The sequence below is a fragment of the Aethina tumida genome, chromosome 1 (assembly GCF_024364675.1).
Source record: "Aethina tumida isolate Nest 87 chromosome 1, icAetTumi1.1, whole genome shotgun sequence".
NCBI classification, from domain to species: domain Eukaryota; kingdom Metazoa; phylum Arthropoda; class Insecta; order Coleoptera; family Nitidulidae; genus Aethina; species Aethina tumida.
The window spans coordinates 63,723,555-63,750,782 of NC_065435.1; the positions used below are offsets into that span (position 1 = coordinate 63,723,555).

Consider the following 27,228-nt stretch of genomic DNA (forward strand, 5'->3'; position numbering starts at 1 on the left):
AAACCGGAGTCGATCTTTCGTCATCCTTAACCACCTACAAGGCTTATCTTGCCTATCCATCTTTATGTATGGTCGCGACAGGGGTGCATTAAATTTAATTTAAAAGCAATGCCCTTCGAGGGAAAACCCATCGGAAACGAATGTCTTAGTCCTATCCTATCGTAAGACGTTCCATCTTTGAGAGAAGGCCTCTTACAGGATTTGTCGGATTTAGCCTCGGAAGATATGTGGGTCTGATATAGTGGAAGGGTTTTTATGAAAAGGGGTAATAACGCGAGGTGGTCTAATAAAAAATTACTTGAGAAAGACACATGTCTGTATAACTGGTCTTAATATAAAGTGACATTGTTGCTAGTGTTTTTTACATTGGCACATAAGAGAAATATGAATGAAATAGAGAAACACAATAAATATATATGAATATGAATCACGAGACTTTATACTTTTATAATATACTGATACTATAAAAATATTTTATTCCGGGCTAGTAGGATTTATTGGAAATGCACTTAAAGTTGCAATGCAATCAATAACCTTAAAGAATTCATGGAATATTTAATATCAAGGATCAGTGAAATACGGTGACACACGGTTTTTATTCCCTATTTTTATTAAATGTAATGTAATTAAATGCCTTCATAAATTTATTAATCAAGCAAATATCTAGTAGAGAAGATCGTCTGAACGAATTGTTGGAAATAAAAGCAAAATAATGAGACAAGGTAACTTGTGAGAGCGTAAAGGGAAAGACGTAATATTGATCTGAAGCCACCCAGGTTACTTGGCTCACATTTATAACAACTCTGTGGCATTTAAGTGTTTTAGAACCACCCACTTGATTCTGTTTGACATTTAGGGCGTCCTACAAAATAATATTGACTTTGTTTATATTAATTGAGTAATGTAAATACGAATATTTTAAAACATGAAAATAATATGTTCAAATTAAATTTGAAATATCTGTGGCATAGTAATTTTAAAGATTATAACGATGTCGACTAACTAGTGTGTTTGAGAATATTTAATAAGTAATTTAACTTAGCGTAGTCTAGAGCAAACATCGGTGGTTCTCATAAAGCTTCATTTCCTTTATTGTGATAGAAGCTTGGCAACGCACAAATTAAATCTAAATTAGTAACAAACATTTGGTGCTGAAATATCCACTACAAAGGCGTAAGCCTAATGTCTTGAAATATTAACGTTGCACTGCACTACGCCAGTTGTTTTGTTTTGGTTTGTGTTTTAGTGAATTTACAATTCCATTAGGGTTTCATTTGCACCACTACTTTTTCACAATATATTCGGCACGAATTCTCTTTTACCATTCCAAAGTCATGCTTAGTTATGAGGGTAGAATAATATGCTTTTTTAAACAAATTTTAAAAAACGTCACCCACAAAAACTGATTGTGTATAAAAGTTTATGGGATTAATGCATGTAGTTAAAATGACACTAATAATAAAATCATATATATCATATATCATATTCTATTATTTATTTTACTATTTGGCATTAAAGGATAGATGTTTAAAAGTAGTAAACGTTTTAATGATTATAATCAGATTGGTTAATCCGATTTTGGTTTTACAGACACGAACTCCACAGAAAAAATAACATACAGTGGTGGAAAAAAGTATGGAATATTTATTTACTTAATTTAATCTGCTCCAGAATGATTTCTTATCAGCTTTTGATGTTTTTCGTTCGGATGCGACGATCTAATATTTCCCAAATGTGGTCAAGCAGATTTAGATCGGGGGACCGAGTCGGCCATTTAAGCACAGTTAAGTTTTTCATTAGAAAACTCTTGTCTTGTTGAAATATTTAACGAATTGGCATCCTCTCTTCGGTAAATAGAAAAATGGTGTTTTGCAGTATGTCCCTGTATTGAAAACGATCCATTTTATTCACAACTTGAATTAGGATCCAATTTTGAATTAAGAAAAGTATCATCAAACCATAATGCCGTATTTAACTGTAGGTATTTGGTATTTAAAATAGTGTCGTTATCCCAATGGTTGTCTCATAAGTGTTTTACCATCCGACCCAAACAAATTAAATTTACTTTCTTCATTCAAAATGATAATGTTCCATTTTTCCCGAGTTCATGACAAGTGGGATTTTGCAAATGCCAGATAGGACGATCTGTTTTTCTTTGATAGTACTCTTCTGCTATTAACATCTAGATTGAATTGTGTAGAAATTTCCTCCTTGATTTGTCTTGATGTTTTTATAATTTTGTCTTATATCTTGCGAATGGTTTTTCGTAGACATCCTGGATTGCGTTGATTTTCAACACTATCTTTAGTGGGAAATTTACACAATATATTTGAAACAACACTCTGGGTAATATTTTTACCACGTCCCATTGAGTACTGCTAATTTCACAAAGTTCAACCACTGTGAAAAGAACGTGTTTAGACATTACTACGTTGAAACGGACCGAAAATATTAAGAATTTAAGTTCAACTAAAATTTTCCAATTCCAAAACGTATCCGATAAATAGACCTAAAAAAGAAACGATGAGTGGTAATACTAGTATATCGGACTAGTAACCACAAACAATCGAATTTGTTTAGTACCAAAGTTTGGATCATAAAGAGAAATAAAAGTTATTTATTTATATTACGCAAGCAAAAAATATTGAATGAGAAAGGTCATCCGAACAAGTTATTATTACCTAATATAAAATTCGTTGTGAAATTTATGTGAAATTTACAGCTTAAACATTATGTTTGTTAATGCGCGCTACAAGAAAACGCTTTTATTACTTTTAACTTTTAAAGAAGAAACTAAAACTTTGGCGTTAGCTGCGGCCAGACTTTATAAATTTTATTTCGAAGTAGGTATATAAATCGAAACGAGCTTGAAATACAACTAAATTATTTAAACATCGTCAGGAAAGCAGACAGGTGGGCTCTTTCAGTAAGCTTAAAAATAATTTCCCAGTAGCAGGCCTGGTTTTAAGCTTTAATGTTGCAATTTACCGGCAAATTATCATATAAACGAGGGACGTTGTAGGCTATTTGCGACCATTTGCTAAATATGCTTACCTCTTTCTAGTTAAATAATCTACATTCAAGGGGCTTGACAGGTAAGCGTTTTGATAAATTGTACATGCATGTGTAAATTTTGTACGTTAAGGCTTATATCACCAGCAATTAGGTATGCAATGAACACGAAAGTAGATGTGAGGGGTTAATTAGAGGATGTTGACTACACATATATAAAATGGACAGAAACAGACGTTATATATATATTACAATTATTGATCTTAATAGCGTTGAAATCACCATTATTATAACCTAACCTATAACTCAATTTTAGTGACTAATAGCTCAAAAGGAAAATTGTTTTTTTATTTCATTTGACATATTGTTTATTGCAATTAAAAATAAGAAACACTTATTAAGGTATTTTATGGAAAAAATAATTGTAGCCCTCTACAAAATTGTTTATATATTTTAACAAATCTGTGACAAAAACTTTTTATAATGAAATTATTTTCTGATAAACTGACTAAACTAAATAATATAAATTATATGCAAAGTGTCTGAGATTATTAGACATTGATGCATTAATTTCCACAGTTTAGTGCTTGTTAAACTTTGAATGTGTATAAGTGAATGGTGCCATTAGTGAACATAGAGTAACAGTCAAAATTTAACTTGTCCATCTTGCTGCAACTAAGAATTAAACTAATTGTGAGGATTAAATTAATTTGTTAAGCTAGTCTTTGATGTGATGCTCTGAAGTGTGTTTTGATGGAAACTAAATTTTTGTATAGATGGGAAAGAAAAAATTTATAATTTAATGCATGTTTAAATTGTTTTTAATAAAAAATAATTTTACTAGATATACAAAGCGCATCCACCTTGTAATCAATTAATGGCGCATCCACCATTTATAACAATTATCATGAATACTTGAAATGACATTTTGACACAAAAAAAATTGTTTTAAGTGAATGTTTTAAAATAGTTGGGGAATACCTGTATATATGGAATACTTTTTTAATATGTATCTACCATAAATAGATATTTTTCTTTTGCAGAGATTCCTTTCGATATTTAATATAATTTCGGAATACTGTTTATTAAATTACAGTTATTAGTGATGAAAATATGTTTTACTGGCAATATGTATATAGTACTGAGCAAATTTAGAGAAACAAATACAAAATATTTATAATATTTCCTTACAATTCTTAAATGTTCAGTAGTTTTATACGTAATACACTTTATATTAATTAATATACAGTATTATTCATTATTATAACAGCTTTTTAAAATGTTAAATATTTTAACCATAACTCTACTTTATTCTTATTTTATAAAATATTCTTCAATATTCTTGAATTGCTTGATGAGTTCATTTAAATTTGTAAAATTGTCGAATTTGGTTATAAAAGTGACCCCTCATGTTTTTTGGAGATTGGGATAGGCAAGACAAAACACCGATGCTTTTGTCTTTTAAACATCCTCTATAATTTTGAATTTGTGTTTGGGATCGTTTTCATATAGGAACATATTTATTAAGATAATAATTTCTTTAATATATTAAAGTAAATTGTTGTTTCGTTTGTGTCTGTACGTAAATCATTATAAGGAAGCCTACCCCAGAAGAAGGGTAGTATCCCTATAGGATAATTGAACCCAGTCATATTTCACTGTGGGTATAACAAATTTTTCGTGTAGTTTTGTTCCAGTAGGAGAAAAATATGGTATCACATTTTCACAATTTTATTATTTAGAAATAGACTATAATGAAAAAGAGATTCATTAAAAAATCTATCCCTGTCAAAACATTTCTGTATCATTCAATAGAAATCTAATATATTAAGTCAGATATTTATATAAAATAATAATAATTTTTAATTCAATTTAACATCTACGTACTCAATTTCATAAAACATGTTGTATGTGTATTAATGAGCTCATTAAAAATCACATTTTTTAACACACTAATTAACTAAACTAACTAAATCATGGAAAAAATATGAAAAATATCAGTTTTGTGTTTGTTGAAATATTAAAAATGCATAACTGAATTATATTGTTAGTGAATATAGTGTAACAGACAAAACTGAACTTGATCCTACTAAAAATAGACAAATGTATCAAGTAATATGTAAACTCTAACTAACCATCTGATATTCTTAGATTAGAAATTTATGTCACGGTTTACTTTATCAGAAGGAATAAATTGATTAGAATAATGGATTATTAATTTTGCCACAGGCATTTGGTATACCCATTTTAAACAATAAAAAATTGAATAGTTTAGTCTCTAACTTTTGTACTAAAATTTTTATTGATCAATCTCAAATTATAAATAAAAGAGTTACCGGGACGTTCCCATTATGGAATATTTATATTTGTGCACTTTTTAAAACTATGACGATAAAGAAAAGAAATGCGATGCCCCTCAGCATTTTTACAAATGAATGGATAGTGTGCATAAAAGAAGAAGACATTGTAACCACCGGTAGGGAGCAATTGCTTTTACGATTTTCAACCGCATATTTTTAATAACTCAATTAAAACACACCTAAAACTGAAAATAAAGTTTTAATAGCACATTCCTGCATGGTTTATATCGATTAGTTGCTGAGTGGAGTTTGTATTTTAATTAGTAACCATTAAACTCGCTAAAAACAATTATAGTTGATTCTCGTTGGAAAAGTGCTGGTGCTGGTTCGGATGGCAACAGGTATTTTTCTCGGGTAATGTTCTATTTTATGTGATGTGGACCTAAAACGCTTACATTTTAAGCGAAATGCACTCGGCGAGTCGTAAAAATGGCCCCACGTTGTAACAATGAAGCTAAAGCTAAATTCTAACTAAAAATTTTATGGTGGCGTAGGAAATTTAATGAAGTATCTCCCGAAATACTATTTTATTAATGTAATTTATATGATGTTTATAAATTTATACTTTTTATCACAAAAATGTTTCATTTTTATTTAATAATCAATAAAAATATTATATATAATTTATATTTGATATATCCTACATTTATATTAATTTAAGTTATTATAATGTACAGTACCGAGAAAAGAGAAATAATTTTATATTATATATTTAATTAATAATATTAAATTAAATATATTTCTTTTGTGTCAATAATAAAACACATAATGCATTAAATTTTAAACATGTATAATTAATTTCAGTAATCATTAAATATAACAAAAAGTATATATAAAAGAGGCAAGCAACATTATTTTTTAATTAATTAAATTAATAATTTGTAGCATATGCCTTGTTTTTTATAATATTACAGCTAAATAAGTCAATCGTTTCCCATATTATTAAAAAAATTAGAGAAACTGGTTAAATGGTAACAACAAAGAATTTGTCGAATTTGAGTTCGAAGAAAATCGACAACTGGATAATTCTAAAAATCAAAAAAATAATTCAATCTTATCGTTAACTGAAATTAAGGCCAACCTGGAAACAGACGGATTTACTTAAAATTAGTTCAAGGGCTGTGACAAGATGGTTAGTGGATGGGGATTTGCTCAGATCTATAAGAAGATATTTGTTCATGTGCTTATTACTTATATTAGTCATGACGAGCCCTAACAACTATATATTGGGACAAAATAAAATGCATGCAAAATACAAATATTTGATATTTTATTTATTCTAATATAAGCTTTTTTTAATTTAATATAATTGTAGATCCTTAACTTATTAACTTAATGAAAACAATGAACAACGCAAAAGACAAAATACTCTTTGCATGATAACTTATAGAGAAGAAAAATATCAATTTGGTATGGCAAATAAATATTGGGACAAGGTACGACATTTTATGTTTAATATGGAGTCATATGACCATTCGCTATAATGGCTGCTTGAATTCATTTATACATTGACTTCACTAACGACCTGTACTTTTCAGAGGTAAATTCATGCTAAATCTTATCTATTTTGGCTTTAATTTTTTACCATACAGTTTGAATGCCATTCAGATCAGGACTGCTGGAAAGCCAACAAAGAACATTGATATTGTCACCAAAGCAATTATTTGTGGTTTTGGCTGTACGACAAGCTGCTTCATCCTGTTGAAATACTTTTTCGATATTTACAATATTTTGCAGTATTTGTAGATATTTTCAAACGATCACAGTAACGAAATAAATTCAATCCTAATCGTCTAGCCTCCATACATCACAAAATCACACTGAACCAATCTTTTACAGACCAAGACAGCTTTGACTTTGAGTTGTTTTGACGTTAACAGTGGATTTTCTTTTGCCTATACAAATAAAAATTTTTTAATGATGCACACCTTTAAGTTATTTTATATTTTATCTTATAAAACTTAAGTCCATATTTTTAAATCTACTTGCGACAAATAAATAAATTTAATCCAGTTTCATTATTCAATTCAGTTGTAATTTGCCGTATTTCCTTTTGTATATTTATTTTAATATTCTTTTATTCCTTTTGGACGACTCCAACTTTTACTTTTTTTCCAAAATATTTCCAGTTTGACCATAATGCTTAATTACATTTCAGAATGTTGATTTAGGAATTTTAAGTTCATCTGCCATTTCACTGGACAATAATTTTTACGAGTTTGGAAACTTGCGGCTATACCATATACCATTTTGTCCAACTAGCGTAGCGATTGACCTAACCCAATAACAATAGCGTTTCTTTTTACATTACTTTGTAATTTTTTTATATTGTTCTTTTTTATTACAGATTCTTTATACTGTCCCAATATTTAGTGTCACATAAAATAAACATATTTTACTTTATAAGTACTAATTGTTTATTGTGTTTTGTTTGATAATATTTATTGAAAATTAACTAATTATATAGGATTAATTTTTTGAAAAATACTTAAAAAATAAAATGTGAAACACTTAAATTATGCAACTTATTCATTTGTCCCAATATATAGAAGTTAGGTCTTATATATAGTGTAACAAACAGTTTAATTCTGAAGAGGAAATCAAAACTGACGTTATTTACTTCAGTTCTTTTAACCTATTGCTAATAGAACGATGAATATGTTATTTAATTTTAAAATTAAATAACGAATTTAAAAGTTTTCCATGAAACATTAGTTTTAAGTTACGTGATATCAGATAGGGTTATGCCCAATTAAGTCTATATTTGTAGATTCGTAGTGGTGTTCCAGCATTAATTGGCCGGCTAACAAAACATGTTTGCGTCGAGCAGTTTCCAACAATTAATCATGCAAAGTTTGACTTGGCCCTAAAAATAAACTTCGGTAAATATATAACATCCAATGCTGTTTTCAATCAGCTTCGATTAACGATCAATCAAGCGCTGTATAAACTTATAAACAAAGCGCGGTGACAGCGTAGGTATTTCTGTTTTACTTATGCCCGCTTAATTAATTGATGAAGCCCGGAAGCTACTACCCTATCGTGGAGAAAGTCGTTCTACCCAAAACGTCAAATCATTTCTTAATTACGTCGAAATACATAAAATTACTAACCGTATAGGTAAATTGCGGTCGCAATGCAAAACTATTTTTGCATCGGAATGCGATCAGACACGTGAATTATTATCATCGCCGGGGGAATATCGATCGAGCTCCGTGATTTGTAGTTTGCATATATATAGGTGGTAGAACACTAACCCTGGAATGCGAAATGACTTGGAATTGGAGCGGGAGCGGCCATCGATTAGTCCCACATTTAGTTAAATACCGTACGCCCGATTTCAATATCCAAAGAATGCCCTGCCTGGTATAATTTGAAATGTATTGTGCTAACCGTCGCAGAAATGAATGCCGTTTAAGTTGAATTTCGAATGGATATAGTCAGTAGTTGACAAAAAGTTATTATTAAATTTTATACAGGGTCGTTCATTTGAGAGGGAAACACAGCAACTGTTTTATTTATAATTCGATTGAAGTGAATATATTATATTTAGTTCAACAGAAAATTCATACGTCTAAGTTAGTTCTCAAGGAGTACATGTAATGTCTTGGCCAGCACAAAGCTCAGGCCAGAATCCAATTGAAAACGTTTGGGATAAAATTGTCCGGAGAATCCATACAAAAAGACTGTCAAATTTGAATGAAATCAATGAAAAAAGATGTTTAGAAGTTATTAAAAATGTTGTATTACTAGATACTAAATAAAGGAAGGCTAAATCTACGTAAGATTGTTTTATTTTACAGTTTCTCCACTTTTTTCCCTTGAATTTTTTTCAAATATTAGTGTATCTATAGCCCAAACTTTTATTTGGAGGATGATAAACGTGTTGTTTACCATCTGATCCTATTCTATTCTATTTCATTGAGTACTTTCGCCAAAATTCCGAAGAATAATTAAGTATATTTTTGTAAATTATAGTCTAGTTGAAATATTCTTTTGATTTTTTTTAAATATGTCTTGGCAAGTTTTCTTCATTCAGTCGAAGTCTGACTGTTTCATATCATATTGTTTGACTCAATTAATTGATTTTTGGCCTAGAAGACAAGAAAGGATTTCTTCTGCTGATTCTCTCAATTTATTTTGTTATTGTATTTTCAATTGAGTGTGTTGTTTCAATTAGTTAATGACATTTTAAACTTTTTTTCGATCGCAGTCTTTAGTCAATAGTTTTAGTATGTCAATAATATTCAGACATGAAGCTTCATGTTAATTATTATTTCCTTCTTCCCTGATGTGCAATGTCTCCTTCTTCTTATTGATTAAATTAATATAAATCCTGCTAAGAATAAATTCTTACTATTAAAAGTATTGTTGCATAGTGCCATAAAATATAAATATAATTGTCATTCCTTTGGCCAATCAAATAAGACTAATATGTGCGTTAATAATGTCTCCGCCCTTTTGACGAAAAAGCAGGAAAACATATAGAATATTAAACATATTTTATATTTTGTGTGGACAAAATTTGAATTAAATCCTTTTATGAAATATCTTACAAAATGTTTAATTTTAAATTTTGCATCATTTCTTTGTCCATCGTGATAAGAAAGATGAGATTTCTTTGAAAATCAAATATTTTTTCGAGCTAAATTATTCCGTTTGTAATAAAAATGTTAACTTAGTTGGCTATTTATACTGCGTATTCGGGAATCGTCTCGTAAATTATTGTGCTCACATAGTTTTTAAAAGCATACAATAAAGAAGAATTCCTTTGTTTGAAAACTTTTTCATGAATTCGAAATAAAAGTTTAATATTTCCGTGGCATAGTACAACGGCTCCTTTATCTGACTTTGTCATAGAACTCTGGGAAGACTATGTATTGAATTCACTAGTGGAATTTAAATCAGATTACAACAATTGGCAAAAACTTGAGGTTTTAACAACGAATTTCACTAGGAATAAGAAATTCGATAGTAATTCGAATAAATTTGAGAAACTGAACTAAACAAGAACATTTTTAATTAAATGTTCTATAAACGGAATCCTAAAAACTTAAATCTACTAGCAGATAAAAAATTCAACAAAAAGTAATTAATCATTAAAATAACATTTTCGAAAGTATTTATGCTCCACCGATTTAATAACATTTTATAAGACCATTCATCTGACTTTCGAAAGGACTAAACTGTGACTAGTTGAGCACAAATTCGAATCAATCTAATTCTATTGTCCAAATATAATATAATCACGTCCATTTCGGACGACATTAATTCAATGAGTTACAAGCAATATCTCTCCTTATGTTCTTGTGAATGCCCAATTAATTGTCAATTAAATATCACTGTTTGATGTGTACAACCTGGCTTAAATCAAATCACTTCTGATCAACGTGATCGTAGAATTTGGTGCATAAATTATGAACCATACGGAATAGCAATTAGCAAATTATCATATATTTTAAGTGGTGGGATTTCTCTATCCCTTGTAACTGTTAATGAAAGTGTAATTTATAACTGTTCTTACATAACATGTGGTTGAGCCTTTTACATAAACTTTCCGTCAAATGAAACATGTCAGTTACATATTCTGGAAAATATCGGCAAGCAGTTCGGCTCCATAATTGTGGAGGAGGCAGTTATTGTGGCTGTTAACCAAATCCTACAGGATGACATTTACAAAGTCATAGAACATGTCTGGCCATTTTCTTGATTATAAACTTAGGTTTCCCTTACATGGTACATTATTATTAAGTTTCTGGTGTTTATTTAGTGGTTTGTCCAACAGTTACGGAACAACAGCGCCGAGCCAACCGACCTCGAATTTCATTAGGATAGGCTGATGTTGTATTTGTGTTGATCCGATGCAACTTTGACATTAGAGTAAAGTTCTAAGCTCGACGGTCTTTTGTAATAGAAAATAGGATTTATGGAGCCACAATTAAATTATTAAATATTTGCTTTTACTCTCAGGAGTTAAGAGGTATTAGTACTCAATTAAAGAATAAATATTTAATTTGAATGTGCATTAATTAAATATTTTCTTATAGATGTGATGTCAGTTTTAGTTTTAATACTTTTGCTTGCTTTTCCATAGTATAACTTCTCAAGATTTAATATAACTGTGCATTTTCATTAAAAAGTAAAATGTATAAAAAGAACACTGAAGGCATAAAATAAGACAAAAAAGAAACATGAGAGGGAGAAAAGAAAAGAACCTTCACAGAACTTAAAGAGCATGTTTACCAAATAGTTATAAATTAAATTTATACGAAAATGATAAACTTCAAAGGTTTTAGACTCACGAATCTACGAAAATACGGAGGTACAATTTATTTATGTACTTAGTAATTGTAACGTAATTTGTAAAATGCATCTTTATAAAAATACTCTACTTACTCTATCTTAAACATTAGACTTTATGTTAGTAAAAATCCTAAATGTCTAAAAATTTGTTCAAGCAGTGCAGTTGAGATTTAATTTTAAATGTTTTGTAAAACGAAATTAATTAATTAATTAATAATAGTTTGAAGAGCGGAAAATAATTACAAATAGAAATTTTATTTCAAAATGTATGAGACAATTATGCATTTTCTTTTATATTTTTAATTTGTTTTTCGTTAACGTTACTATGTATGCAATGTTTATCATCGTATGTGGTTACTTAAGATCCCCGCTTCTTTTATGGAGTCACATAAAGTCTTGTTTATTATATGAGATGTACCATATGTTCTTACATTTTCCCGTTATTGCTGTGGTGGAAATTATATGCAAAAAATATTATATTGGTGATATATACAGTAGAGGTTGATTAAGTACCGAAGGTCGTCAGTTATATACAACAAACTACTAATCGAATACATACATACAAACAATTTTACTAATAAGAGTGAACCTGACAAAAAACCTGAAATTTTGAAAATGTCTCTTGGAGGCCTAACTGATAAGTCAGAAGTTATAAGAAAAGTCGTCTTTTTAGTTTAATAACTAAATGTGCATTTAAGATTTTTGATAAATTATCTTCAGAATATTCGTTATATTTTTTATTAAAACTCTATGTCTTAAAATATAGTGGTGATAACTCGATAAATATTGATGTCTCCATTGGCTCAAAGAAAGCCTATGAAATGTTTTCTTTGTTGGTTTTACTTTATTGAGCGACTAGAAATATATTTGACCCTTATTAAATTAATAAATATTTTCTAAAATTTCAAATGGAATAACATATAACTTTATACGTGGGAAAATAAAGCATACAAAACTAAAGAAGTTGATGAAAGGATCTTCATCTCTTTTTATTAGCAATTATATAAAAAAAATATAAAAAATATGTTATAGACCGCTATTTTATAAATGTCTTCTACAATGTGATCTGGTATGTCTAAACTAATTTAAATGAAAATTCTATAGAATAGTAGAAATATACTGAAAATTTACCCAAAATTAAATTAGTATAATTTTATTATAGTTAATCTGTTCTAGATTTTTATTTGAGAATAAATAGTAGGTATCCTCGCATACAATTAAATATCACTTTGTTGCTTACTTAAAAGTCTTCTGTTTAAATATTTCCATATGCAACTGTATTCAGTAAATTATAATTATTATTAAAAGATAAATTAAAAATCTACAATATATTATATAACTGAATTATAGAAGAATTTAAGTTAAGTTTTTTTAAGTTTCATTGTTTTATAGATAATCAATGTTGAAATATCTACTGAGTTAATTTAATTAAATAACTTCATTTTCCACACTGAATGTTTTAAGATAATAATATACGATAATAAAATAGCTGTCGAAATGCAACTTTCATCAACTTCTATGTTTTTTATGCATTACAGAAATATATACCATTTTATAGATAGTTAAATTAATCTCATGTAAGAGAGTTGCAAATTTTTTGTATTAGTTAGAAATTTATCGACTTTTGTAGAACCAAATTGGAATATTATTTATTACCTTCTTCGATTTTTTAAGCTAATTTTATTTTAAAAGATATAGTAAAAAAAGGTGATGAAGCTAAATAATCAGATATCTTAAACGTACATTTATTTGGCAAATTAGAAAGAAAAATTGAAATATTTTCCACATTCCACACATTTTTGTTCTAAACCTATTTGTAGATTAATTTCTGAGATACTGATGACTTTCACTATCTAGTTACTCAGCACAGAGTTAAAAATATAAAATTGGTACAAATCATATTGAAGTTAATCTTTAACAGCACTGGTTTATTTACGTTGATAAAATTCAGGGAGTAAACTTAAAAAAATGACAAAGAAACATTTTCTACAAGATAAATATAATAATCAATAATCCCCGTTTTTGAATTATACGATAAAAAGTCATATTTATGGAAATTACGGAGCCACATACATATCATAGGCAAAAAAGGAATGTTTGATGAGGACGTGCTATGCTTTTTTCTGAGTTATCGAGGAAATATGAACGAACATTTTGAATGATTATACGATATTATAACTATGGTAGCTCGGTGAAAATGAGTAAATGACAGTAAAAAAACTTTTTTTTCCAATATACTGTAACGTTCAGGCAAATAGTATTCACAAAAAATGGAGCAAAAATCTTTTCTTGATCGAATTAATAGATCATACAGTTATTTTATCGAAACAATGTGTTATACTTTTTGTACATCTTCCCTTAAGCTTTAACTTTTTCACCATACTAGATATTTTACAATTGATTAGTTATTCATTGTAGAGACCGGTTTTTTTGTAACAGAACTTGTTGATGAACGGAAGAGGCAGTTATCACGAAACTTTGAAAACTATAATCACTATAACCGTTATTCTCTAATATTTTACACTATTTCAACGTGAATACCGAGACAAATCAGATCTGCCTGACTATTATATTTTAGTTCGTCTTTCAGCAAATATATTTAGTATATATTTAATAATGATTTAACTCATATAAATAAGAAATAACTCTGAACAAAGTTATTGCATCACTCTAACTGCATTATATGAACAATCACACTACAGCGTACTAATTAAGCGAGTTATAAGCAATACCTTTCCTTACGCTGCCATGAATACTCAATTGATAGTTAATTAAATACCAATCCTTGTTTGATGTAAACAACCCGAAGCAAATTAGAATAAATGCTTCTATGAAACGTGCTGGCTTTAAATTACAATTAGAACAATTTGCTTGTTGAATATGTTTGTCCGTCAGAATGGAATGTATCAAAACAATTCGTATATTATTAGTGTATTTATTAAGTATGGGGATCACACAGAATATATTCTGCAAATACCTGTTTAACAAAGTATAATTTATTAAAGTTTTCGTCTAACACCATTTACATGTACAATATGAATGATGTATATCTCGAAGTAAGACGATTCCAGTCCATTAAATAAGCCAGCCGCCAAGATGAAATATGACAGTTACACAGGCTGCAAAACTCCAGCAAGAAGTTGAGCTCTCGAGTTACGGAACAGGCAGTTTTTGCGGCTGTTAACTAAATCCCGTAGGACGACATTTACTAAGTCATAGAACATGTCCGGCCATTTTCACGATTATAAACTTAGGTTTCCCTTACATGTTACATTATTATTAAGTTTCGCGTGTTTATTCAGTGGTTTGTTTAACAGACGGGATAACAACATCACTGAGACAACGGAACTTGAGTTTTATGACTATACGTTGATATATATTATGTTTCCGCTAATATAATGCATCCTTAACATGTGCGCCATTTTCGTGTCGTAAAGTTTAATGTGGATAATGACTGAATGTCTGCTTTTATTATATTTTTCATTTGCTGAACCATATTGCAGTAGTATTCTTTGTCTGCTTATTAAAAGGTTCTCTGTTTGCTAATATTATTATTATTATATGACTGATATGTACAGTGTGCCCCATATCAGAGGAAACATCTTCGTAACTTTTTTATTTATAATTAAATTTTAATGAATAATAATAGAGAAAATAAACAAAAAAACTTTGCCACACATACAATACTATTTTATATATGAGAGTCTACCATATTTTTTTACTGTAACATATGTGAAAATTGATTAGGGAACTTTTTTTGACAAAATCAATTCTTCATTTTTAATTTAGTATTCTTTAAAATGGATACATAAAAACATATTGTATATTAATAAAGAGTGAAATAGAACCAAAAATCACTTTTTTCTGATGATTTTATGCTAATCAACTAAGTAATCATAGAATAAAATATATTAGAATATTAGTTACTGACTATGGTTTTTACAAATAGTGTAATGTTACATTTTTCCAGTCAATACTTCCTTCGGTTCCTTTTTGCTTTACGAACATTTTTAGTTAAAATTTGTAAGCGAGTAAATTCTTAAACCATAGGAAAGTCAGTCTTCTCTGGGAGCATTATCAAGCCCTTCTAAATTTTGAGGCTGATTGTCTCCAGTGTAAATTTGTCTTTGAAGACAATGCAGTTGGATTGCAGTTTGGTGAATGCGGGCATCAATTCATCCGAGTAATGTAAGTCTCGGTTTCATTCAATTTATAGTTTAGCAATATTTTGCGTGTATCTAAAGAAATTAAACCCCATTCTTGTACAGAACCATCTACAAAGGCAAGAGTTGTAACCATGGTTTGCTCATGATATTTGTCACCACATTCACGCCATGTCCAAATACGACTATCTGAGTGACATAATAGTATCTGAGTATAATAATAGTATATTCAGCAGTCCATAAACCGTGGTCATTAGTTTAAGCTCTGCAGGCAATCTGATTCTCCCTAGGCTGTCGAAAACGTCTTCTTCATGCAACTTTCTTTTTATTGTTGACAAACATACAGTGATTCCAACATCTGCACGAAGCCTGGATATGGATCATGTGTTATATTGTCTAACAAAATTAAACAGAAAACGGTCTTCTGTTCGTAGCTCATTGTCAATCATCACCATGTCACATATTAGTTTTACCAGTTGGTAGATAACTAATTCAAGTACTACTTATTATACTTTACGAGACGTACACATTTGGACTACTTGTTTTTGACTCATGTTTCAAAATTGCGGCTAAAGCAGTAAAATCTTTAAAAGGAAGTGTTCATTGAGACTAAATAAATGATAATATTTCGAATAAAAAATGTTAAAATCCACAAGATGAAATAAACGTTATATATATATATATATATAGAAAGTGAAATACATTGACAAAATTAAGATCTATTGTCGCCTGTAAATAGATTTTATACCTCTCGTTCACATCCTCTTGATAAAAAATTCTTTTGATTCATATTCATTCATTAGACAATGGTATACCAAATATTATCAACACTTTTATGCTTTTTGTGTGTATTTTTGTGTGTAAACGAACGAAACGACTTTTTTGTAAGTGAGATAAAAATAAGACACGAAATATTAAACATGTTATAAAATTAAACAAAGCGAACAGAGTAAACATTTCTTAGATGAATATTAAATAAAAAATAAAAAAAAAAAAACTATAACCATTAACAATTTTATGGTTGTCATAAAACAATAATATTTTAAATTTTAGACCGCTAACCAAATACTTGAAATACAATAATTACAAATTTTTAAAAACTCCAAACTTTTAACAATACTGTAAATTTTACTGATATATTCTTTCTACTTAAAAAAGAAATATTATTGTTACCAATTCGAGTATGAATAAAAAGAATTTTTTGTCAGTTTCAAGAGGATGTAAAGAAGTGGAAACGAAATGTATAAAATCTTTTTACGTGCGACAACAGATATTAGTTTCGCCCTTAAATTTCGCATACAAACTTTTTACGTAACTTTGTAATAACCCAGATAGAACGAAAAATTTAACATATTTTCAATATTTCAGAGAACAGAGTTAATTATTTATCTGAAATTTGATTTCCCAGGTATACGACCCACGAAAAACATAAAAGTCAGTTTCAAGTTTTGTTATCAGCAGTTCATTATAAGGATATATTAAAGCACCATACAGTATATTTTTTAAACAGCTTGTTTCACAAAACGTGATTTATTGAAGTCACATTCCAAAGACTCTTTCTTCTTGGTTCGTAATGGAAAGATGCCAACAATATTTTTAATATCTTTTCTTAAGTGATACACATACTTTAATAATACATTTTGTTGTGGATAAATCTAAAGAAATCATTATTTATCTTTTAATGTGTAATATTATTTAAAATAACGTTAACAGAACAACTTCTTTGACGTAACAGTGTCAAACACCAGTTTAAACACAAACGTAACAATATTTCGCCCATAAATTCCTCCGACCCATTAAATCATTGCAGATAATGGTCACAAATCAGCGGTATTTATAGGCGAAAACAGATGACAAGGGCCACGTTGACACGTGCTGTAAGCTCCATAGATTTCGGGTCCCGGTAAAGTATGTGAGGTGAACTGCCGCCATTTCACAGGGAGTCTGCCGCTATTAACGGCCGCAACTCTTGTCACATTAAAAGGTTTCACCATTGGATTTATTACCTCCACTGATAATTGAATGTCGTTTCATTAATATCAATTCAGTCAGTCGCCCTTTTTATGGGATCGTTATACGTTGGGGACCCGTCGTAATTCCTAACTCGTCTTCACACTTTTGCAACATGCACACTATAACTTTGTATCTAAATTATGTCATTATATTGTGCATAATCATATAAAATAATTTTTCTAATTTACAGTGGTGGTCAAAACTAACAAAAATAAATAATTATTATAATCTCGATTTGTTGAAAATTTGTTAAGATATAGTAATACAATTGATGGTTAGAAGATGGTCAATATTTTTGTGAGAGGTTGGATAAAAAAATGGATTACATTTTAAGTTTACAAGAAATGAATTCAATTTTCGTCAAACATCGAAACCTTTAGTGTGTAGAAGTGGGTAAAAATCAGAAAACTTCAAATAACGAGTAGTACATTTTTGTAATGACAAATTTTGTAGTTTAATGATTATCCAAGGTGGTGTCTCAAAAATTTTGAGAAAATTCAAGAGATATTAACCTGGAAATATTTCAAGATTTTGGTGCAGATATTTCTAATCGAACTGTGTGACGTCGATTATGCCAAATAGGGCTATTTACGCCTATTACTGTGAAAAAACCTGATATAGTGGTGGAAAAAGTATGGAATATTTTTAAAATTTGAATTTTTATCTACTGGGAGTCTTGTAATAGTGTTAAACAAATTCGCCTCTTTGTATTTACCATCTGGTGTACTAGTATTGCCGGTCATCGATTTTTGTTTAGGTCTTTTTATTGGATACGATTTTTGATTTGGGAAAAAGTATGTAATATTATTTTATTTTTGGTCAGTTGTACTAAGAATCATAAACCAACAGTTAAACACGGTGGTGGAAATATCACGTTATGGAGATGTTCGGCGTCCAGTGCTGATCCAATAGTACGAATTGAAGACAAAATAAGCAACAAAATGACTTGTAAATAGAGCTCGAATTAATAAGAATATTTGTGTCCAAGAACGCTTCGAATTAGATCAGACACTGGTTTCCTGCGCTGCAACCACCGATAGGCTGGTCAAACACAATCATGTAATTCGTACACATGTGTGTACACATGTATACGTGCAGGAAGAGATGCCACGGCATCACAGCCTGAGGCTCGGTGTCTAATTCCAAACTATTGTTAATATAAACCTTCATCACGAACAAACTCCTCACATGAAGTTGTTTTCCAAATAATACATTTAATTAATTTGGCCGTGACAGCTCAATGAAATTTTAACGCATTCATGCAAAAATTAATAAATTTATTGTGATATTTAATAAGTTTAATATAAGTGTAGTAGTCCGGATGATTTTGACTATTCATCATTGTCACCCCCTTTTTCTATTACCGTTTTATTACTCCACGTAATAGCGGCAATATAAGGCGTCTGAATAATTCATCGATTCATGTCATTCGGTGTAGGACTTTGAAGATCATTAGCGGTGAACAGGGGGACTAGACGTAATAAAGCGTTGATAATAATGATGTTGTGGCTTCTCTGTTGTGTATTCCGATGGCCAGACACTTTACAGATCATTAACTACACTCGAGTAAATGGCGCACCGTAGAAATTTGACACTAGAATAAACGCCTTGCTTTACCTTTGCTCTTCCACCAATTAATTTTCAGGCTGTCATTACATTAGTTTCTACTTTTTAATTCTGCAGATGAGGAATTAGATTAGTTTTAGATGAATAAGCACTTGCATATTATGGTTTTATTACTTTTCAGAGGTAGAATATCAGGATAATTTGTTCAGTGGATGTCAATTCAACTGGTAAAAATGATGATCAAACGAAAATGACCAATAAATATTTAAACCCATAATAATCTTATTAGAGTATTGCACCATTAGCAGTGTTTTCTGTAAAAACCTCAAATATTACCAAGATGATATGTTCTCATTTACATAACAGTCTTAAGGATCAGAAGAAAGTGTAATTATCGTCATAGTCATACTGAACTCTGTTACAGTTTTTTTCTATTATTATTTAATCATTGTTTACTTTGTTTAAAGATTTTGAATAATTGTATTAATCAGAGTAAATCTTTTTTAAACTATGGTATTATTTGGGAGAAATATGTAACATTATTGTTAAAGACATTGATTTTAAGGAAACAATAGATGTTACAGCAACATACATATGTTAGATGAGTAAAGCAATGCATTAAAACACCTACAGTATCAAGACAAGCCATCAAAGATTGACTTTGTCTATTTACGTTACTAATGATTGTGGATACAACATCCTTATCGTAGAGAAGTTGAGTGTTGGTGAATGTCACGGACAGAACCAACGCTCAGTTCTATATAAACATACTACACTTAAAAGCTAATGCCAGGGAATTGTTATAGAAATTGATGCTTTTCAAATATGTGTAAAGAAGGCACTATCAATTTTATATTTCCAATTTAAAAAAGAAAATATTAAAAAACACTTTAAATAGTTTGAGTTTTTAATGTGTGCTTCGTTTCATTTAATTGTTGTAATGTTCCAGAAGACTTACTAGAATATACTTTGCACCATTATCTGTTACTTTTGAGTAAATGAAAATAAATTGGGTAATTAAAAAATCTTCCTCTGGTTAGTCTACTCTTTAGTATAGTACAGATTTATCGAACTTTACCACCAGTAGTAGTTAACCAAAGTTTCTTGATAATTAAAAATAAATATAATATTACTTAAAATTAATTTAAATTAACCAACCGATTTAACAAATCAGAAATTTAGTGAAGCAAAATAAGAGAAGAATGTTACAGGATTGTTTTGTTCTCAATTATGGAGAGGTTGTTTTGCTTCTTTTCTAAAGTGATACTTGATAGGAAAATCCAAAGTGCCGTGTAATCAGAAATGATTTGCTGTGCCGCGGCATGCCGTTTCCTTTTATTTACCTTATCTATTCAATGCGGATACATTTAAATTCACATTTTACGTATTTTGTTTTAAGTATTGCCAAATCATTCATTTTTAAAGGATTCTCTATTGATTCTATAGACATAGAATAGAGTGTACAGTGCATATGATTTGTGGTCAGTATGTGGTATGACAGGCATGAGAGAGGACAGAATATGTTATCGACAGTCCCTACATCGAAAAGTAATTTGTTTCTTTTGTTGGTATGTTACATTAGTTTACAGCAATATTATTCAAACTGCATATACAGTAGTGGTCATTATTGTAACAACTTTTTAAAATGTTATGTATTTTAGCCACAGCTCATGTTAATATAATATTAACTTACTATTGAGTTGAGCTGGACATAAATATGGAAACTTTAATTTTGAAGAGAATTTTTAATTTTTAAATGTGTTATTTAAATTAACATTAACACTTTGTTAATTTTGACCCAACGCCGTGGCATAGATTCGATTATTTTTCGAATATACGATGCGAAGTTCTTCAAGTTTCTTGAATTACTATGATGAGTTCATTTAAATATGTAAAATTTTTATGGCGAATTTGGTTTTAAATGTGATTCCCCATGTCTTCTATAGGCTGGCGATGCTGTGGCCTTTCAACCAATTCGTCACAATTTTGGATTTGTGTTTGGGATGGTTATCATGTTGGAAACATTTATAAAGAGAATAATTTTAATATGTGGAATCAAATTGTTGTTTAAGCAGCATAATTAAACCGCCACCATTTTTGTCTGTGGGTGTACCAAACTATTTGTGTAGTTTTGTGCCTGCAAAATAAACTTGAACTTGAAGCAAGTCAAAATTGGACATTTATATTTTTAGTAGAAATCAGGATTTTTTTGTGGGTCTGTTATCCAGTTATCGATTGTTTTTCCCCATCACCTTGCCAGTTTCTCTAAATTTTTTAATAATAAGGAAACGATTGGCGTAGTCACAAACTCTTGTTTCTCTCGATCTTGATAATGTTGAATTATAATTTTCTTATAGTTTCATTTTAATCATTGATTAAATAATTATAAACAAAAGGCTGTTAGTAAATTCACAGAGAGCAATGAAACACCATAATGTAAAGAGTTGCTATAATTTTGTCCACTAAAAAATAATAATGTACGCATTTTTCTAAGAAATAGAATTAGATTGGTCTGTTGCAGAGTAGACACAACAATAATAGACAATATATTAAAAGTAGTGCAGCTCTTATTTTTAATATATTATTATATTAATAATATTAATATTTTCATAGGTTGCTATAATTATGTCTACCACTTTATTTATTAAATTTCAAACCCTGAAAAACCATTACACAATGAAAATGTTATGAAAAAAAGAAAAATAAACGAATATTTATGTGCATTGATAAATTTCTATATGTATCACACATTTGAAGTATGTAGAGAACTTTGAAGTGAATTTTTACGTTTTTTATTGGTCAGATCTCGTATAAGAAACCCTTACCATCATTTGATCGTACCTGAAGTTTTTATACGTTTGTTGTTTATTCTTTTGACCATATGTATTTTCTGGGAAGAAAACCAAATGAATGAAGGTAAAAATATATACTTATTTGTCTTATTGGAACTTGGAAGTTGAAACTATTTTGGTATAAATGTGAGTATTAATTGAAACATTACCATTGTACCTTTGTAGCAATGAGTCGATCTCCCCAACAACTTATTAACAAATCGTTGGAATGTTTCTAAATGATCTGCATTCAAATATTCACTGAATACAATCTCGTTATTCAATAATATAAAGACCATACCAACTTTTGATTAATATCGGAAATTTGTTTTTCAGGAAATAAATACTATTTAGATGTGCTATCCATACACAATTGAAATTACAGGGGATTTTAGTTGGTCAATTTTCATCGGCTTATTCAGTTTACATGAATGAATTTATCGAGAATTTAGCAGCAAATTTATGCACTCGCTTCTTCTTTCTGTGACAACTTTTTCATTTTTATCCGATTTTGGCCAGGCCTTGAAAAGTTTGTAATTGAATAAATTAGCGTTTATAAATGTAATATTTGCGATATTGGAATTATTACAAGCTGTAAAAAAATACGCAAGTGGCTAAAAATAGTGAAAAGTTGAATGAAATTTCAAAAGTTCCATTAGCTGTAACTTGGTCATTTTGCTTCTGATAGAAACGAATTAGGTGCCGTTGGACGCGTAATTTATCCGTCTCAATGGGGCTCTCCGTCCTCGCTTTAAGTGAAATAATAAACAGAAAAACACAAATTTGCCATTATCCAGTTAAATGAAAGAAAAAATGAAAATAATTTTCCTGTTCAGCGCATCTAAATTCATCATCGAAAATGTAAGAAAAACATTTCCGTACGCAAGAAATTGATATTTGTAAACCAGTATTATGTAATATTAATAACGAGTGATGTAACTAATTAGCAATTACTTACTTTATTAAATTTAATCAAGTAGAAAACATACAATTTGAACGAATGAAATGTGCACAATTTATTTTCTAATCTCTCGGAAACCTAGTTCCATTAACACCCACGAAATTAACAGTTAAAAGCTTAACTATATTTTTATTGCGTTCGGTCCAATTTAGTGGAGAAAGCACAGGGTCACAACTCACCGGAACTCGACGAAGCCTTGGTGCAGCAGGAGGGCCATAAAATCGCCGGCCATGTCGTCTCTCTCACCGGTTAGAAAAAAAATGCCGTCGTAAGCCTCCGGTCTTAATTCCAGGGCCAATTGCACGTGCTTGTAGGCGCCGCGGAGGGCGGGAAACGCCAACCAGCTCGAACCTGTGAACCTCGGCGAACGGATCTCCATATCTGGAAAAGGTCAGGCGCATTTGTTTTAATTGACTACCAACTTTTTTGCGTAGTATTATTATAAGGACGAATTGTTTAGATATCTAAGTTTAATTAATTTTTTTTTTTGAACCGCACACAAATTTATATCATAAATTTCAATTGACCTTTGACCACTTAATGACCATAATTTAGGAGGTACTTTAGGTAAGAGGAGGGTAAATGATCTACTGGTATCTGATTTAGCTGACTATAATCTTTATTTAACACGTGGCTGAGTCACAAAAACAATGTGTATATGGTCCATTATCAGCAACATTGGATTGAATTCTAGACCTCATTACCGTTGCTTTGATCAGAGGGAAAATGGGACAATATAGATATATGATCCGAACTCGACTACTGCATGCATGAATACAAATTTGTTGAGCAAAGAGACAAACCGTATTTATACGCCGACTATAACTTGAACAATTGCTTTACCATTCTATGCACTAACAATAAGTGCAATATTGTACAATAGAATATGTATATAGTTCAGTTAAATCAGTAAATCAATACTATTATTGACTAGTTCTGGATAGTTTTATTGTTCAGTTATGTCATAAATTAAAATATATAGAGGATATATGCAGTGTGACCTATTTAAAAGGATAACACTCAAGTAACTTTTTTATTTATAATTAAATTTTCATTTTTATACAGACATTTTCTATATTATCCAGAAGAGATCTATTATAAAATTATTTAGTCACAAAATGACCAAAACTAATTGGGACGTACTTTGCAAAAAAATACGTACGTTATTGAATTTTGCATCCTTCAAAATAGATTTGTACCATTTTCAGTTAGATGAATAAATCCGTGACGGAATTAATAATTTTAAAATCTAAGAAATTATACTTTCTAGTTAAGTAAATCATAGATTAACATGTCAGAAATATCTCAGATTAGCAGATATTGAATTAATGAATTACTTCTCATAATTCACTTAATCCTTACTGACAACAAGAGGCCAAGTTATAATTTGTTTGTTACATTAACTTATGAATTAAAATAGATCCACTTTAATTGTGTTTGATTGTATGCAATGATTATTTGATTAATTTTTATGAAATTTGACATAAAAAAATAAAGAAATAAAGACTTTATTCTTAAAGAAGCCAATACATATGCATTCTATAATTGACTACAGTAGTGTTTATACAAGTATTTGTCGTAATTTGTTCAGATAATTATGTCTAGACCTAAATTAACTCCAGATGAGGGGGGTAGAGCAATTGAAATGTTCAATTCTGGGGTCTATCAGATCGAAATTGCAGGTAGGCTTAATGTTGCAGTGTTATCTCTTATGTACTCGATTTAATTAAACTGGCTCTACGTCAGTAATACCAAGAAGTGATAGACTAAATACTACAAATGAAGATCGATATTTGCGATCCTCGCAACTCAATTACAGTGCGAAGACGTTTGGCAAATGCAGGTTTTTGTTGACGTGGATCATTGCGAAACTTGCTTTTGATCCATGACCATAAGCAACTACCATTGGAATGGGCAAGGTTTTGTATTCAATGAATGGAAGAATGATTTCATTATAACATGGGAAGGAATTTGTCTTATATAAACAAGACATTGTTAATTGTAAACTATAAAATTTTCAAGCTGATATCCGTGATATCGATTTGGTTGACAATAATGCTCGTCCACGTCGCTAAAGAATTGTGCTCGCACGGTTCGAAACGCTGGATGTTGTGATATTCCCCCGAGGTCACCCGATTTAAATCCTATCGAGCTGACATAGGATAAGCTAAATCGGCTGATTTTAAACTATCAACTCCGCCTTAATACGCTTCCAGAGCTTCGTCAACATGGGCCAATACACCTCAAGAAGAATTGAATATTGCTGAGTTATATTAAATTTATTAAGTTCTCTTTATTTTGATTAAATAAATTTTATCCTTTTTTAGTTCTCTAAAAGGTAAAATAACACAATGTCAGTGACGACGGGATTTTTACATACTTTATCCCTAACCTTTGAACATAAGCTTATTTTAACAAGCTTCAAAGTCCATAAGCATAAGAAAGTTGATATTTGTATATTTTCATTTCACATTTTGTTCTGTTATATATAGTATAGTTAACCAAAAGATATAAAATCATTAGAAAAATTGTAATTTCAATTTCACAAATTAATATGTTAACATGTCTTAAGAAAGCTGTGCTTATTTTGAAAAATGTTCAATTTAATTGATTTTAATAGAATTGCTCTAATCATTTATATCTAAAGTAAATAAAAAACATTAATTAATGCGAAAGTATTTTGTAAGGAAAAGGCTCTATGAAATATAATAAAATTAAGAATATTTATAATTATTTTATTAATTTCTGTTACTTTCAGTTTTACTTCCACAAGTAATTCAGACTAGTAAAGTTTGTTTTCTAAATGTAAATGTGTAATTTAATTTCATGAATTATAAATCAGATTTGTGTGAAGTTCAGATGCTCCCTAGATAGTTGTGAATTCAGACGTGGTTAATTTATGTTTAACATAGGATTAGATAAGACGAAATTATTTACTTTTTGCTTACCCTACTGTTACTAATCTACTTTAGTTTTCTGCTGTTCAAAATAGCTTAAAAGTATTAACAGTTAACTCTTGTCCACTGAAAAGTAGAATGTAGTTCCTTGTTTATTAGGACTGAACTTATATCCAAGAATAAAAGCCTTCAAAGTTGTAGCAGCCAGAAAGAACTTGAATGTACCAGTGAACATCATGTGTAAATTTGGGAATAAATTAAGTCTCGTTATTCTTTAATTAATTCAATTATCGTGTGTTATTATTCGAAGTTACTCTTTATTTGTTTATAAATGGGATAACTCTACAGAGCAATAAATAAATAATACATATGAACTGCGTTACAGGAATGTGTTTGATAAATATCAAAGAGAATTTTTAGATTTGTATCATCAAGTTTCAAGTAGCAGGTTCAGTACATAGAGGTTGTGAGTGACTCTCACTCCCGCACTTCGATAAAATTTCGCAGTAATATAAAATGTTCTTTGCAAGTGCCATTCGATATATTCCTTTATAGCTAGATACTGTGAGGTTCAATATGTATTTTGGAGGCGACACATTAACTGTCACTTTACTACTGCTATTTTCAAATAATTGTTTCCATTCTAAATCCATGAAAGTAATTTTATGCCTGACTAGTAGATATTTTAAAAATATTAGATTTTTCTTGGTAGAAAAGTTAAAAATTATTTGAAATATTATTTTATTATTAACTATACTTTAGTGCAAGTAAAATGTCTCTTTAAAATATAAAATAAAACTGATGGAAGAATACGGATAATTATTTATGAATTTTTAATTGGTTCTCTGAGAAAACATCGCTTCTCAGATAAAAATGAATATTACATTTTAAAATTTGTATTTATATTTAATATTTTTAACGAATTGATATTGCAGTTATGCTAAAGGTTCGTAAAAAAATGAAATTCAAATGAAAAATGAACTCGTAGTAAATAAATTTCATCGTTGCTTTAAAATGTAAAAATTCTACTCTCAAGACAATTTTAAAAAAATTAAAAAAAGTATAATTTTTAATTTTGGCAACTGGTTTTTTTCTTGCAGATATTTAAATAATTTTATTTTC

The 27,228-nt window shown here is 29.5% G+C and overlaps 1 protein-coding gene across 1 annotated transcript in view; it reads right to left on the minus strand.

Moving 5' to 3' along the window:
• LOC109595835 (pikachurin) overlaps positions 1-27,228 on the minus strand; it is a 104,472-nt gene that overhangs the window by 17,376 nt on the left and 59,868 nt on the right. Inside the window, exon 4 of the mRNA XM_020011260.2 lies at positions 23,389-23,590. Within this exon, the coding sequence (XP_019866819.1) occupies positions 23,389-23,590 (202 nt within the window). The remainder of the gene's footprint in view (positions 1-23,388; positions 23,591-27,228) is intronic.